This window comes from Channa argus, chromosome 3, assembly GCF_033026475.1.
Source record: "Channa argus isolate prfri chromosome 3, Channa argus male v1.0, whole genome shotgun sequence".
Taxonomy (NCBI): domain Eukaryota; kingdom Metazoa; phylum Chordata; class Actinopteri; order Anabantiformes; family Channidae; genus Channa; species Channa argus.
In genome coordinates this window covers 19457982-19472877 of record NC_090199.1, presented here as the reverse complement: position 1 = coordinate 19472877, position 14896 = coordinate 19457982, and the positions used below count along the sequence as shown (strand labels likewise).

Below are 14896 nucleotides of genomic sequence, written 5' to 3'. Positions count from 1 at the left end.
ATTGAAACACCATAATTATCCCAATGACAGACAGATAGCAGCTGCAGAAATGTAATTTCCACCACTGGTTTAGAGGCCCTTTCCCAACGCTAGGCTGCTATGTCCCAAGTGTAACATTAGGCAACATGTTCCTTCATGTCTGCCTCTTTGTCTGTTTGTTTCTCTGCTTTCCTGCCAGGGGAAACATTCCCATTTGCAATGACCCATGTACATAATTTGTCAGCGTTATTTGGCCATTACGTATCTGTGTGGTTTGAAGAAAAAGAGCAAGTAGGACAGAAGCAGCAGGGCTTGTGTTGACAACAAGTTTTAGGAGAGGTCAACTTAAGTGCCCGACCTCAGTAATTAAGAATGTGATTTAAGAGTTATCAAATCTAAAGATATCTCTATGACTGCATTGTTGAGCAATTAATATTCTTGTTTGGTGATAAAAAATTTTAAAAAATATATATGCATCTACTTTTCTGTGGAAATGGTGTTTGGGCATTAGGTGCTGTTTTCTAGTTGTTAATCAACCTCTCCTCCCCAATCCAGCACTCATTTGCCATGCCGTTTCATCCCCTCCCCACACACTGCCGAGCACAGTTTGAGCCTTTTATAACAGGGTTAGGCTAGTATTCAATCTTTTTGAAAATGTCTAGAGAACCCTGACTTTGGTTCCCAGATCTGGTTAAAAGACATGGGAAGATGGCACATTAGCAGTAGTTACATGGTTTTAATGTTTCTAAATAAACTTGTTTATAAATCTGTTGATGTAAAAATGTTGACAATACTGGTTTTGCGTATTTTTGTAAAGAATCCTTAGATTTTGCTAAATTCACTCGCTAGATATAGCTAGATAAACTTTGAAATAATGATACTTAAAATCTGGGGCTATGATAATTGATGTGTGTAGTTATAACATGAGATCAAATTTACTTAAGCAGCTTAGAGGGACGATGTACAGTGCAAAAAGCTGTTTTTCAAGTATTTACAAAAAAGTGGAATATACAGTGTGCATACAAACACATCACTAAAACAAAGAAACAGAATCCCATACCAAAAAGAGAATTTACAGAAATCAAGGTTGGCTAGAGAGATTCAGCTAAACTGTTGAGTTGCACAGCCTTACAGTCTTGGGAATGAAAGATCTGTGGTACTGCTCCTTACTACACTGAGGGTGTATCAGTCTGCCTCTGAATGAGCTGCACAGAGCCTCAACTGTCAGATGCAGTGGGTGAGAAGTATTGTCCATAATGGATGTCAGCTTGGCTAACATCCTCCTCTCAACCACTTCCTCCACAAAGTCCAGCGGGCAACCCAGGACAGAGCTTGCTCTCCTTACCAGATTGTTCAGTGTCTTTCTGCCAGTGGTGCCTGCACACTAGCAGACAACAGCCTAGTTGATAGCTGAACCTACCACAGTCATTGAATGACATCAGTAGAAGCTTTCACAAAGGACATCAGTCTCCTCAAAAGGTGGAGGGGATTTTAACCCTTCTTGTACAGGGCATTGGTGTTGTGAGATCGGTCCAGTTTATGGCTGAGGTGTACAGAAAGGTACTAAAAACTGTCCACTGTCTCCATGTCCAAGCCCTGGATGTTCACTGGTGTTGGAGGTAGCGTCGTTCTCCTCAAGTCTGTCACCATCTCCTCTGTCTTACTGGTGTTTAAGTTATATATGTTTACAGTTATATATCTACCAGAACTAGACAATATCAAAATCATAGGTCTCATTATCAGATTAACAAAGTGTGTTTAAACCTAATAGAGACACACACTGTTGTTCTACCACACCATACAAGGAAAAACATACAAAGATCAACGGCTTTCAGCTTGGCCCTTCAGGGGTCACCACAGCGGAACATGTTTTTAAGCCAAATGCCCTTCCTGCTGCAACCCTCTTATTTTGTCTGGGCTCGGGACCGGGACGAAGGTGACGCTTGATGGCTGGTCGTGGCCGCAGCTGGTGGGGTGGGATTCGACTCTGCTGCCTTCTGCATCCCAACTGGATGCTCTACCCATTGAGCCACCAAGCCCCCTCACAACGAAAAATATATGAAAACACTATTGTAAACATAAATACAATAAAATCACACAACACATCTTATAAAAATGGCATAATTTTAAATTGGATAAATGGCCAAAAGTTTTCCTTATTGAGCCCAAAAGATTCAACTGTTTTTCAAATATGTATCTTCTCTGCTACTCACCAAAGCAATATCACAATGTCACCACCTTTGTGGAAAGTAGGAAAATTTTTAAATCCCTAACAATTTCAGTGAGGCTACAGAGTAAAGATATTCTGAGTTTTGTTGCTACTATTATATCTGTGTATATTATTATTACTATTTTTATTAAGAGGATACTAAATTTTGCATTTCGGCAGCAGTACAAATGTACTGAGCACATATTTACCTAATGTAATAATAAGTAGATTAATATTAGTGTCCTTGTTTTTGCAGGTTTGTTCACTCATATCCTATTGGATGAAGCAGCCCAGGCAATGGAGTGTGAAACCATCATGCCTTTTGCACTAGCTAGCAAGACCACCCGCATCGTGCTGGCCGGAGACCACATGCAGGTAGTACAAAGTACAAACAGTTAGCAAGGGCCGTTTAAAGAAGTCTGGTTTGATTGAAACTTCCCCCAGTGGGAAAAGATCTGAACTATGGCGTCTTTTGTTCATTCTCTCACATGTTTGATCTTGCTTTGTCTTGTAAAATAAATAAAGGAATGCAACGTGGCTGCAGATAAAAGCTGTGACAATTAAAAGTAGAAACTTAATATGCACCGTGTATTTTAAAACAAAAAGAGGGCAGTGGTTCAGGAGACCACTTCAACCACAGATAACACTTAACAGCTTTCTAAGCCCACACAGTGAATAAAACTCTCACGGTGCTCCTCACGTGGTTTTTATACGGGATTACAATAGACAGTGGATGAAGACAAGGCACGAGTCTGTCACGCAATAATTGCTTTAATTAATTTACTGCTTTTGCTATTTTTTAAGCTAGCTGACAATTTCTCATGGTACTGTAGTTTGTATTATAAATTTCAGTGAGCAAAAGAATCTGTTTGGGTGTGCAGAGTTTTGCAGATGTACACAATGTGTAGCTAATTTCATTTCAACACACTGAGAAGATGGCCACATATGACACTGACTACTGTATAACCAGAGGGCATTACATTCTGATATTGTTTTGATTGATTTATGGTTGATTTACTTACACACATACCGCCCGTGATATTTTAATCAAGATGAAGAATTGAATGATACCTGTCATTTGGTGTCGAACAATCAAATACTACTCTGCCTTGTGGGACCTTACGGGCGGTAAGTGTGTGGATATTATAGCAGATCTATAATTAAGTCTGTCTAACACATACATAATACAAATTTGACACATTCTCAAACTGCTATCAAATCACTGGAGTAAATTCCTCTGGTATCATGGTGACTCAAGGTCTGTTTCTTTGATGGTAAACACCAGCTGAGAGAGAGTTAGCAAATTGTGGCAGGATAAGGCACAACTTGGAAGCTCCACAAAACAGTAAATACATTACATTTGTTGAAAAAATGCAACCAAGGAACAGTACTTGCACTTTTTTATATAACTACCTGCTATTTACACTACCACCTTCTGAATAATTTTTATCTAATATTCTATTAAAGTGTCTAAAAAATAATGACTTTGAATTGACTCTGTTCACTGAATTTAAATGTATTTGAATAGAAAATGAAAGGATAAATGTGCAAAGTGGTATCTGACATGCTTTGAAACTAATTGCATTTTACCTCCTCCTCTTTCTCTTCCTCCTTTCTCTGTCCCTCAATTTGCAGCTTAGTCCATTTGTGTACAGTGAGTTTGCGCGGGAGCGTAACCTACATGTGTCACTGCTGGACCGACTGTATGAGCACTACCCTCCTGAATTCCCCTGTCGCATCCTCCTTTGTGAGAACTACCGGTCCCATGAAGCTATCATCAAGTAGGTGTGAGCCCTCAACACTGCCTTGTGTGGAACCTGTGTAAGGAGGGGCTAAAAAGTTGGAGAAAGGAAGAAATACTGTAGTGAGAGGGCGAGGGGGAATTGGTGCTGGGGAGACATGAAGGTAAAAGGACGTATTCAGGTAGACAAAAGCTTAGTGACAAATCAACACACAGGGCTGTCCAGGTGTGGTTGTGTTGCTACATGTGCTAGTTAGAAGATCAAGAATGAACTAGGAAGTCCAGTGTGAAGGCTTGTCAAACAAAAAAGGGTTAAATTTGGTATAAAAAATGCCCCATTTCAGCTCTACAGAGGAAAGTGTTTTTTATCACAGCTCTACAGAGTGCCGAGTTCATAATGAGAAATGCTTTATGAGCAGCTACTGGTCAGTTCTACAGAATTTCACTCCAGAGTTGAATAAACTCCCAAACCTCAGATATGCCAGACTTGCAGAGAAATGTGTATCAAATGATGTATTGAATTCTTCAACCTTAAAATGTTATTACCTTTGGTTGTGTCTCATTGCCCTTATTGTGATTAATTCCCTTTCAAAAACATCCTCATTTACAATTTCTTTTCTTTACCCTGTACACTTCTACTTTTTCTGCAGCTACACCTCAGAGTTATTTTATGATGGGAAACTAATGGCAAGTGGGAAACAGCCCTCCCATAAGGACTTTTACCCTTTGACCTTCTTCACAGCTAGAGGAGAAGATGTCCAGGAGAAGAACAGCACTGCCTACTACAATAACGCTGAGGTATGCTATTAAAAAGATTTTACAAACAAAAGAAAGTAGAGTATGTCTCTCTAGAGTTGTTTATTGTTGATCAAGCACATGTGTAGAGAGGAAAACACATTTTGCATCAGCTGTCAAAATGTAAAAAAACAAAAAGCACTGGCATCTTGCCAAGTTAAGCTACGAGTCTGCTCGTTTTCATATTGAGGTTTTAATTTCTCGTTCTCTGTATAAATTACAGGCAATTAGTAATATTGTATTTGGGTAAATGTTAGGTAAATGAGTACACCTGCCATATAGGAATTTTGTATTTATATGTACTCTCCAACCTTTAAAGAAAATTGGTCAATGCTCTACAGAAAGCTCTTATGGTGTAGAGAACCATGGTTAGAAGTGCAGGAACTCTTTTCGACGCACAACAAAGCTGCTACACAAAGTGAATATGGCATCAATTTTTTATTTCATACAGCCAATAGTAAGGGTTAGTCCATGGACAGAACCTATTTGTAAAAGAATTATTCGCATGAAGGGAGCCAACATCAATCCAACTTTAAAGGAAACCTTCAATTATCAATGGGTGTTGACCAACAATAAGTCGGGTAGTATTTATTAATGAAGAGACACTCAGATCCTTCCATGTTTTCTATACAGAGAACCCCCCCATTCATTCCCCTACTGTCCGCTCAGTTGTCAGCTTATTAGCTTATTTCATTTGTGAACCGGAAATTTTAACTTTTTGGAATCTGTTTACACTGAGGTCATTGTGAATCTGTTGAATTTTATTACCTTATAATGACGTGTTTCTATTACTGAGCCCAGCACATGTATCAGTGAGGCTAAATAATAGAAGGCTGTCTGTGTACAGCATTATGCAGTGCAGATGAACAGCAGCATGAAATGATGCTAGAAATACGTTTGTTATAAATAAAAAAGTAACTTTAATACTTGTAAATTCACATTAACAATATGTGTAAACGTGGAATTGTGATATAAGTTTAGGTGGCTTTAGCTTGCTTTTACTGTGACTAAGCAACAGTGTTTTTCACACTTACCTGTTATTCTGGAGCGGGTGAAGGGTCAGCTTAGAGCCAGCTACCCCAAAGCTGAAGCTGAGGAAAAACTGTAGCTGGAGCGTGGTTCTGGTGAGGAAAATTGCTGAGGATTTTTCAAGTTAATCTTGAAACAATAGCGACAAACATTAGTCTTTGATAACCCGGGATAATGTGAAGTAATACAATACCGGAGCTTAGCAGAGGTTGGTCCTTGTCCTGTTGTTTGTCCAAGTGTACCAACGAAACAGCGGACTGTTTTTCTTTTTTTCCCTTTTTTTTTTAAACCTGAGTTAATTGTTTCACTCACCAAACGACATTAAAGCCCCCTGGTTTGAACAGGCTTTCGGAAGCTGTATACTGTTTGTACAGAGCAACTGAGCCAAACAAAAACTGTATGTGAGTCAAGATAGTTCACCTAGGAACAGGGCCTCCATTATTTGCATCAAGTCACTCCTGAAAAATGAGGTGTGCTTTAAAAGTACACCTATGAGCATGGGAATTAAAGCATTTGCTGTAAGCACTTAATGGTGATTCAGCACACACCCAAGATTAGTTTGGATGCTACAGTAGTGCATTGAGCTAGTCTTATTACAAATGAGTCAGTATATCTCCTTGGCAAAGGTCTGTGCTCTATTGAGTGAATTTTCTGTATGCATTTCCTGGAGGTTTTTTTTATTTTATTTTTTTTACACTAGGTTTAATGTTCTCTCATCTAATATTCCTTTGTTTTTAGATTTTATTTTATTTTTAAGTGTTACCTTATAGTATCATCATGTTAGTATTTGTATTGTGGTATGTAGGTGTCAAGATTGTAATTTTGGTATCGTGACAGCATGATCAGCATGTGTGTTGCTTTAATGAGGCATTTTCTAGGTATTTGCTATGTGGAAAATGCATTTAATGAATTCTGTTAAATCCCCATAAAGTCTGCTGTGGTAATTTTGATGTCTTTTACATCTAGAGCGAAACTTTAACGCAAAATACTTCTCCGCCTCTGGGAAGCAGGCATTTATCAAAGTATAAAACTACATCAACTTTTCCATCTATTTATTTAGTTGAGTTTATGGTGATACATGCACCATGCATGGCCGTAGACATCGATTTTATATAAATAATATACAAATTTATTATAATGGCATTTAATTAAGATTACACAGTTGAGGCTATTTGACTGATGTTGAAAGCAGAGTGGTTATATAAAACTCGACACTGTTTGCCTCATCACCATAAATTGGATCACCTGCTGTGTTTTAATCATAATTGAAGATGAAACCCATAAATTTAATTAGGTGAGCAGCCATGAGCTACATTTGACAACTGTGATATATGATTTGCTGACAGACATAGCTTCTGATTGGTTCCTCTGTGGAATCACTTAGTTGTGGTCATTGGCTTTGTCTGACACCTGACCCTTTGTTGACATTTTTCAACCAATTAAAACAAGGCCGTTCATGGTTTTGATCCCAAACAGTCAAGCCTGTCATTGCCCATCTCACTGATAAAGCAAACTTGTCAAATGGTTTATATTATTATATTCTTGCAAAATTAAAATACATTTTAAAAACTTTTTTTTGTTTTGTTTTTCTTGTGCAAGTCTCTGATGGGCTTAGTGTCAGGTGGAAGACAATATTTTCTTGACATTCCAAAGCATCTGGCACTACACTTAAAGCCCTGAATAGACATTGGAAAACTGCTCATATGACAAAAAAAAAAACAATAGAACAAAATACCAACACTGGCTCCAATAACTAATTGCTAGGCCTCTTTTAATTCTTTGAAATGCTAACATGAGACTCTGTTGAGTTACATTGATTTCAGAAGCTCATTTATACTGTGGGAACTCGTCAAAGTTCCCTTCTAATTACAGTTGCAACATTTTACCAGAAGTGGTAAAATCAGTGGTTTATTTTACTCTTCAATGAGGTTTTTGTACTCTTTTTGTAATATTAGGTCAGTTTAGATTTGACACATTTGGGATTTGATACTTTGTCTATTGGTCAGTAGAACCCTAAAAGTTACTGAGTCAAAGAGCATGGATTTTTAGCTCTCTGTCACTTCTTCCTCTCATGCTGCTTCTCTGTCCCCACAGGTATTTGAGATTGTCGAGCGAGTGGAGGAGTTGCGCAAGAAGTGGCCCGTGGCCTGGGGCAAACTGGACGAGGGCAGCATTGGGGTGGTTTCACCTTATGCTGACCAGGTGTTTCGCATTCGTGCTGAGCTTCGAAAGAAGAGAATGCATGAGGTCAGCGTGGAAAGAGTACTTAATGTCCAAGGTAAGAAAAGGAGGATGTTTGTGTGTGTAAGTCACTGGCCCAGACACTGACCCTAGTGCCAGAATAATGCATCGGTTTGAATAGTTTGAGATTCATTTTCTCATATGGAAAAGAACAATGCAGATTATTTAAGGCACTGAAATTTGTTATGATTAATCTGTTAATGTGATGGTGCTTAATCCAAATTAAATAAAAATTTGGAGAAAGCAGCTATGGTTAGGCAATCAAAACAGTAGTTTCACACAAACATATAAACCCACCCAAGAATCCCCAAGCACCTTATTAATGTATCTTAGATTGTTTTACATAAATTTGTATATTAGATAATACTTGACTCTACAGGAAACATGCTTATAGTAAATTGGTATCTCCATTACCCTAAGGGAAAATTCTGCCAGATTGCCATGATCTAACCTGCAAACTTTCTTTTATGGCATTTGCTTCTTTGAATACTGTTTTCTTTTTTCAGAGTACTGGCAAATAAAATAATGAATAAATGATTTTCAGGTAAACAGTTCCGGGTGCTGTTCCTCAGCACTGTACGGACACGGCACACCTGCAAGCACAAGCAGACGGCGATCAAGCGTAAAGAGCAGCTGGTCGAAGACTCAACCGAGGACCTTGACTATGGCTTCCTTTCCAACTACAAGCTCCTTAACACGGCCATAACGCGAGCACAATCTCTGGTTGCAGTAGTGGGAGACCCTATAGCACTGTGCTCTGTTGGCCGATGCAGGTAAAAACTGACGATTTTGACTAAAAATTTAACATCTCTGGCAAAGCAGATGTTTATGCTCAAGTATAGTTAATATGAAGGAATATTGAAAAAGACACAGCGCCATGTAAACTGCACTATAGCTTCTCGACATCACTTTTTAAATGTTAATGTCCCATCCTTTTTTCATGCATATGTGCACTTGTAAAAAGTGGCTATGTGTCTACAAAGAAAAATAAATCAGTCTTTTGTTTAGAACAGTAGGATCAGGTAAGAGATGGACACGTGTTTGTTTTTCTTTGTTAATTGAGCTTTTGGGTGCCAGCATCTGTTGTCATATAGCTCTGAGATGCTGTCAACCCATTTCCCCCTATCTCCATAGCAACGGACTGTTTTGAATTAACTAGTCATTGCAGCATTTCAGGTTTTTGGTTGTTTGGGATTGTCAGTATACAGTTTCCACTGTTTTACAATTTCATCTAGTTTTGTTGAGAATTATTTAATTGTTCTCTTGATTAGATTCATCTAGGCTTATACATGTTTTGCCTTGGAGCGTTAATTTTTTTGCCATTTAGTGTGCTTCATCTTTTTGCTGCTTTTCCCTTCCCGTCTCCTTTCTTCTCTTTACACCTGCTTACCAAGTTTGTTTAAAACTGGATTGATCTTTTGTGGTAAACCCCCAAGCAGTAATTTGTTACACTGCCAGTATGAAAAAATTCACCAAAATGATCAATGAAACACCCCAAACAAGGAGAAATAAAACAAGAGAATAAAAGTGAAACTTCTTTCTTCACCCATTGTTTCCTTCTTTTGTATTTTTCCAGAAAATTTTGGGAGCACTTTATCTCCATCTGCCATGAAAATTCAAGCCTACATGGCATCACCTTTGAGCAGATCAAGGCTCAGTTGGAGGCCCTGGAGCTCAAAAAGACCTACGTCCTCAATCCACTGGCCCCAGAGTTCATTCCTCGTGCCCTCAGGCCCCTGCAAGGGCTTCATTCTTCTTCACAGGCCCTTCACCCCCACCATCACATGCATCCTCAGCATGCACAGCCCACCTCCATCAAACAGGGTCCCCAGCAGCAGCAGCAACAGCAGCAGTCACCGCCCAAGGTAAGGTGGTTCTTTAGGAAGTGGGACACAATATAGTGAAAAAACCATTTCCATCATTTCTAATTGGTCATCTTTAGTTTGAATTTTACAAATCCTGACACCAGACTGAAGCCATTTCACAAAGACGGACTGATATACACAAAGGTATATCAGTATACACAAAGTTACTTGTATATTTGAATATACATTAACGACAGAAGAAAAGGGGAGAGCTATAGGGAAGAAAAACAAAGTGGGAAAGCAGAAATTAGATATAAAGAGTTAGGGTAGAAGGCGTTTTGAAGGCTTCTAATATTGTAGAATTTTCTACAATAGAAGTAACTCAGTGGTTTGTGGAAATGCCAAACAAATCAAGAATAAATTGAGTCAATCTTGTTTTTAGACTAGAAAAATGCGGACAACTTTGCACATACAGGCACAAAACACATATTTGTTAAATGACTTAATTTAAATTACTTTATAGTTCATTTCAGGCCCAGAAAAACAACACAAATAGGAAATTAACATCGCAGGTTGGCAGAAGGGATGTGTTGTTTGTTTAGCTTGGGTCGAAATGTCTTTGTATGTCTGTCTGTCCTCCCTGCCTGCCCTAAGGTAAAGGTTAACGAAATCACCACAGCTGCCAACCTGCTGCCATCACCCACTGGGTGTAATGAGCCACAGCTCCGCAGCACCAGCCAGCTAGAGGGACACACACTTCCTCTTTCTACCTCTGTCTGTCTCTCTCTCTCTCTCTCTCTCTCCCCATCTCCATTGCCACAGTCATTCTATATAGCTTAGAATCACACAACACACAGACACAGTGCTACCGCTATACACTATGCAATATATTGTGTCCACCAGTATATGCCGGATGTTGCTAATTTAAAGGTCAGACCATTGTTGACACTCCTGAACATGCTTAATGCACCTAGTATGGTTTACAGAAAAAAAATATCTATACAAATGACATTTAATTTTGGACTGTCAACATTTAATACCAGACTAATTCAAACCGATTAAAAGTGCTTAATTTATGGTTCTGATAAATAATAATGTTGTGTTGGATTTTCCTGCTTTTATGACCCTTTTTCATAAATCTTGCTGATAAAGTTTTCACTTGTACTTTACTTACAAGCATTATACAATCTCAAAAAAATAAGTTCTCGTAATTATCATAGTGTTTAACTGTGGGACACGAGATGTGTTAATAATTCAATTTGTAGAGATGCTGCATCCTTTATTGTTGGTCACGGTGGAGCTTTAATGAAGTAAGTTTTCAAAGCAGTAATATAACTGAGGGCAAAGAACACTATGAAATTCATCGATTCTCTTGAATCGAACAAAAAAAAGAAAACCAAACCATGCAGCATGTTCATTAAGCATCGTTTTTTTAATTGTGAGGTGCTGTTTTCAGACACAGATGGTGTTGTGGTGAAAGTATGCAAGACTGTGGTGCTTGTGATTAACATGTCTTATATTAAAAAGGCTTTTGTTGCTTCAGTTCTAGCACAATTTTTGACATTTGTAATTGGATTTTTAAAAAATAATTTCTGTAATTTATTCCATAACCCATTATTATTTGGAAATAAAAAGGGATCCTTGGGCTGGTATTGGCTACAAATTGAATTCATGTTTTTAAGCCAAACTTGTCTGACTTCTTCTTAGCACATATTCTTGAGTGTGTGCACCACCATCACACTTCCATATATTTCTTCTCCTCTCCCCAGCCTACTACTGCCTTTGGCCATTGATTTCCCATCATAATTCAGTATAGCACTTCAATGACAGATGGAGAACCAAACTAACTCTAAAACCAGTTAAACTACAACCATTTCTCCTCCTTTTTTGGCTAGCTTAAATAGAAAAATGGTTAAGGAAATATTGCAGCTGTTCCCCTGTATGACAGTCACCATTTTTGGCACGGAGTCATATCAGTAAAGCTGCATGTGAAGTGAAAACTTTTTACGTATGGAAATAAATTGTTAAATATTTTTCTTGTGTCAATATTTTTGGATGCTTCTTAAGCTGGAGTTTATGCTGTAAACATAAGTGATGTTTTACGTTCTATTTAAAATTGCTATGCAACGGGAGAAGTTTGCATGAAGAGTCCTTGGCAGATTTACCTTTTTTGCATAATTGGATTCCTTTTGCTCATTTTCTCTATTTTCACACATGTTCTGGCTGGTTTATTACTGTATGACCATAAATGACATGGTGAGTCCTGGTATGTCTATTTTATTTTCGTTTTTAATGTATTGTGTTAATTCGATAAATTATGTTCAGTTATGCTTTCCATCCTTGCGTACAATTTTAACAGAATTACCATTTACTGTATCAACATAGCAATATAGTAAAAATGTAATGGAAGAAGTCTGTTTCTTATGTGAGCCTTTTGTGAGGGGCTGTGTTTTTGTCTGCATTCAAACATATTTATTAGCATTATTATTAATGCTAATAAATTATTAACATTATTGTGCAGCCAATTGGGGGAAAAAAAGAGTTCATGAGTAAAATAAATCTTAAGTTGATCCGATACTAACTACACTATCCATTATTGTTATTGAATAATTTGTCTGCTGATGCAGTGTTATGGCTGTATGATTCTGGACAATAGCGGGGTTAGGTAGATTTACTGTAAGTCATATCTGACTGTGTGACAGTAACGATGGGGTACATTGACTGATTGTTTGGGTTTCTTTAGGGGATTTATTGATGAGTCCTTGTTGTGTTACTTCTCCCTTTATGAGATTTCAGTTGTGGTTTATTAAAGTACTTTAAGGACTGAAACTTACTAAACAACTGTAGTAGCAAGTGACATAAGTAGTTTTGCAAATCGGGATATCAAAAGAGGCTATGAAGTTTTCACCTTAGATTTTTTTTTTTTTTTCACTTCAATTTAACTTTTTAATGATCAACACTTGGATTTTTGCAATAGTTCCCGCTGAAGCTTGTAACTTATACAGGAAAATCTGAGGTTTTATGCTGGCCTCCTTTACTCCTTTCATTCAGTTTTTGAGAACAACCTGCTCTAGGCAGTTGCAGACCTGTACCATATTCCTTCCATTTGTTAATGATGATGATTTAACTCCACACCAAGGAATAAGCACTGACTTTCTGTCAATGGTTATATCTATTACCTCTATTCCCTGAAAGAGAGGAATGGGTATAACAAATGTATGGGAAATCACCCCCTTGTGATCTGGCTGAAGACGCCTTTTTTCATGCCGTAAAGGTTGGCAAGGTGTAGTGACGTTTGTGCAGCCCCACCTGATCACATAAACTTCTGTCGCCCAAAGTTTTTCCCTCAATTCAAAAGCCCATCTTCACCGAACTCAGCTCTCACAGCTGAGTTCAGCAGCATAGTATTGTACCTCCTTCGTCTCCTTAGGGGAACATACGTTATTGACATAATCATTTGTTCGCTTTCAGTCGATTCACTCGCTACAACACACGTATGGGACATAAATATTCACATCCCACCGAGCAGCTCTCAAATACAGGGGCAAGATGGCCAATAGCTGCTTGCTTAGCAGACGCTAAAGCAAGAAATGCTGTTTAGGATTTGTTAACTATTGCTGTGCTTTGCTGGCCAGGTTTATTCCTGCCCCCCAGATACTGGGTCTGCTCCTATACCTGTAGTGACAGATGTGGGACAGTAAGGGCCATACTGTGCCTGCTACTTACCTAAATCTTATACTTGTAGTTGATTGATTCTCTCATCTTTGTCTTGCTTTATGATTTCCTAATGTTTTCTCTGTCTTACAGGGAAAACATGCAAACCACACAGAGCACCTTCCACCTGAAGGATATGGTGAGTGTAAACTACTGTCCATGTTTTCCTTGGTTAAATATCTTGACCTCAAGGTATCATATAGTGCACTATCAATGGACTGTCTTTTGGCCTGGCATTCTTTGTTTACTTTGTAAATATCTAATTTCTCTTACAAATATGAATTTAAATGTAGGTTCAAATTGAGATTTGTACCAAGCCTGTTTCACAGAACTCTGGACATTGTCGGGAGAAATTAGTCACAGACATTGTCCATAGTTGAATTTACATGTAAGACACAGCGGTAGACCATCCTCACAGGAGAAACTGCTTGATATCAGTATGCAGTTAGCGCGCACAGAAGGCAAATGATCGAAAACTTAGGCTGCGGAAAACAGTGTTTTGTTTACACATTGCACATAGGAGCTGTGCATATAAAAAAACAACAAACCCAAAAAAGTTAAATTTGACCACACTGGCAGACGAGTCTTCAACATTCCCATTTGTTTGCTTTAAATCTTAAAAACAATTAGGACACAAATGTGAGCTGATGGACATAACATGTTGTACTACGGGGCTCACAGGATTAAGTTCTGATAATGTCAGGAGCTTCTTACTCCGACGTTTGCGTTCTTACATATACACATACAGTCAGGGAAATGTAGGAATTCTACTGTGAATGGTGGTCCAGAAGAATATACAATGGTACTTAATAGTTGGTGATACCTGAAGTCTCTTAGTGCCTCTTTTGCAGATAGACAAAACAAGAAGAGATATGTACTTAAAAGGAAAAACTTTGATTGTAATACAGTGTGTATCTTCAATACAGCAGCAGTGTCATATTCCCAAAGGTGTACAATGCTATTGAGATGTAGCAATGATGCGTCTCAATATGTATCATTGCTGTATGTTTACACATACAGTCTTGTACAAAAAGTTAATCTGCTGTTCTGATTAACAACAGAACTGCTACAATAACAGAGTTTCCATTGTATATTTTTTCTGACTTCCTACACATATCTCAACAGCTTGATGTGAGCCAGTCTAAAACAGAGGCCCAGATGGATGCATGAAGGCCTGAGGCTATTTGAAGCCGTCAGAGCAATGCAGCCTTGAAAAACACAGCAAGGAGTTGTTAGAATTATGTTTACTAGGGAAAGACAATTGGGTTGTTTCAATCACTTAAAACTTAGATTGTCTGCTAGATAGATGAGGCTAAAGTAAAATATGTAATGAAATATGTACAGCATTCTTCTTTCATGTAAAGAATAATAGTTTGTTTATCA

General features: G+C 38.2%; 1 protein-coding gene across 1 annotated transcript in view; it reads left to right on the top strand.

Moving 5' to 3' along the window:
• helz (helicase with zinc finger) overlaps positions 1-14896 on the top strand; it is a 54739-nt gene that overhangs the window by 27359 nt on the left and 12484 nt on the right. Inside the window, exons 19-25 of the mRNA XM_067497656.1 lie at positions 2445-2563; positions 3824-3969; positions 4580-4727; positions 7848-8031; positions 8539-8767; positions 9571-9859; positions 13607-13652. Of these exons, the coding sequence (XP_067353757.1) occupies positions 2445-2563; positions 3824-3969; positions 4580-4727; positions 7848-8031; positions 8539-8767; positions 9571-9859; positions 13607-13652 (1161 nt within the window). The remainder of the gene's footprint in view (positions 1-2444; positions 2564-3823; positions 3970-4579; positions 4728-7847; positions 8032-8538; positions 8768-9570; positions 9860-13606; positions 13653-14896) is intronic.